This window comes from Sinocyclocheilus grahami, unplaced genomic scaffold (assembly GCF_001515645.1).
Source record: "Sinocyclocheilus grahami isolate Dianchi unplaced genomic scaffold, SAMN03320097.WGS_v1.1 scaffold783.1, whole genome shotgun sequence".
In the NCBI taxonomy this organism is placed as follows: domain Eukaryota; kingdom Metazoa; phylum Chordata; class Actinopteri; order Cypriniformes; family Cyprinidae; genus Sinocyclocheilus; species Sinocyclocheilus grahami.
In genome coordinates, this window is record NW_015505962.1 from 363,892 (window position 1) to 365,483 (window position 1,592).

At 40.5% G+C, this 1,592-nt stretch overlaps 1 protein-coding gene across 1 annotated transcript; it reads left to right on the forward strand.

The window, feature by feature from the left end:
* Positions 1-277: 277 nt before the first annotated feature.
* On the forward strand, positions 278-1,591 carry LOC107561607 (zinc finger protein 501-like; the record flags this gene model as incomplete). Its single annotated transcript, XM_016246082.1, has 2 exons — positions 278-293; positions 942-1,591. Coding segments are annotated over exons 1-2 (666 nt in total), but the record flags the coding sequence as incomplete, so codon positions are not given.
* Between the last annotated feature and the right edge of the window lies 1 nt (position 1,592).

The window sequence follows — 1,592 nt, forward strand, 5'->3', positions numbered from 1 at the left end:
GAAATCATAGACAGTGGGAGCTTTAATAGGCTGCATTCACACTGGTGTACTCACCAGTATCGGTATCGGCCGATAAATGCTCATTTTTTCTGTTATCGGTATCGGCCCGATAAGAAAATTTGGCCGATATCTTAAAGCCGATAAATAATGCATTATTTCCTTCAGAGACACTTCAGATGCGCGCTGTTCGTTTGCAGCCTTTTGTATTGCACGTCACGTTCCGGGCCGGAGCAATCTGAATTATTGTAAATACGAGTTTCATAATCAGAAATTGGACATGAACAGCCTTTCAAGTCATAGCTATTTAGGCTACTACTCAGAGATTATTTTGATACTTGAGTTTCCGAGTTAGGCGGGCCATAAACTTTAGATATGTTGGAAGGGACAACGATTGCTGCTGTCAATGCTATTCTTTATGATTCTTTTTATTAAAAAAAGGTGAAAAAAAGACAACAACAACTAGGCTACATCACCTTGTCTTGTCATTAAAGTAGTGCCCATTTATATACAGTATCTCACAGAAGTGAGTACACCCCTCACATTTTTGTAAATATTTGATTATATCTTTTCATGTGACAACACTGAAGAAATTAAACTTTGCTACAATGTAAAGTAGTGAGTGTACAGCTTGTATAACAGTGTAAATTTGCTGTCCCCTCAAAATAACTCAACACACAGCCATTAATGTCTAAACCGCTGGCCACAAAAGTGAGTACACCCCTAAGTGAAATGTCCAAATTGGCCCCATTTAGCCATTTTCTCTCCCCGGTGTCATGTGACTCATTAGTGAGTTCCACTCAGAACAGGCCTCGTCATGGTCGACCAAAGAAGATGAGTGCACATGCTCAGCGTCATATCCAGAGTTTGTGTTTGGGAAATAGACGTATAAGTGCTGCTAGCATTGCTGCAGAGGTTGAAGGGGTGGGGGGTCAGCCTGTCAGTGCTCAGACCATACGCCAAAAGAAGAGCCAATAAATCTTTCACCTGCGCTCAGTGTGAAAAGAGTTTCACACGGAAAACAAGTCTTGAGCGTCACATGAGGGTTCATACTGGAAATAAACCATTCACTTGTGATCAATGTGGGAAGAGTTTCACACAATCAGCAAACCTTAATGAACACATGAAGATCCACACTGGAGAAAAGCTGCATGCATGTGATCAGTGTGGTAAAATGTTTATATGGGCTTCAGTTCTGAAGAAACACTTGAAAGTTCATTCAAAGGAGAAACCACCTTCATGTAATTTGTGTGGTAACAGTTTTGTGCGTCTACAAAATTTGAAAGTAGGTCAGAGAATATACAATGTTGTGGGAGAGTACATGTGCTTTGAGTGTGAAAATACTTTTACTTCAACGACGTGTACAAAACAGCATGAGAGGATTCACACTGGAGAAAAACCTTATAAGTGTGCACACTGTGACAAGATATTCAGTCGGTCAGCACATCTGAAAACACACAATAGGATCCACACTGGAGAAAAACCTTATAAGTATGCACATTGCAATAAGCGATTCAGTGATTCAGGAGACCTAAAAAGACATGAGAGGATCCACACTGGAGTGAAACCTTATAAGTGTTCACACTGTGACAAGA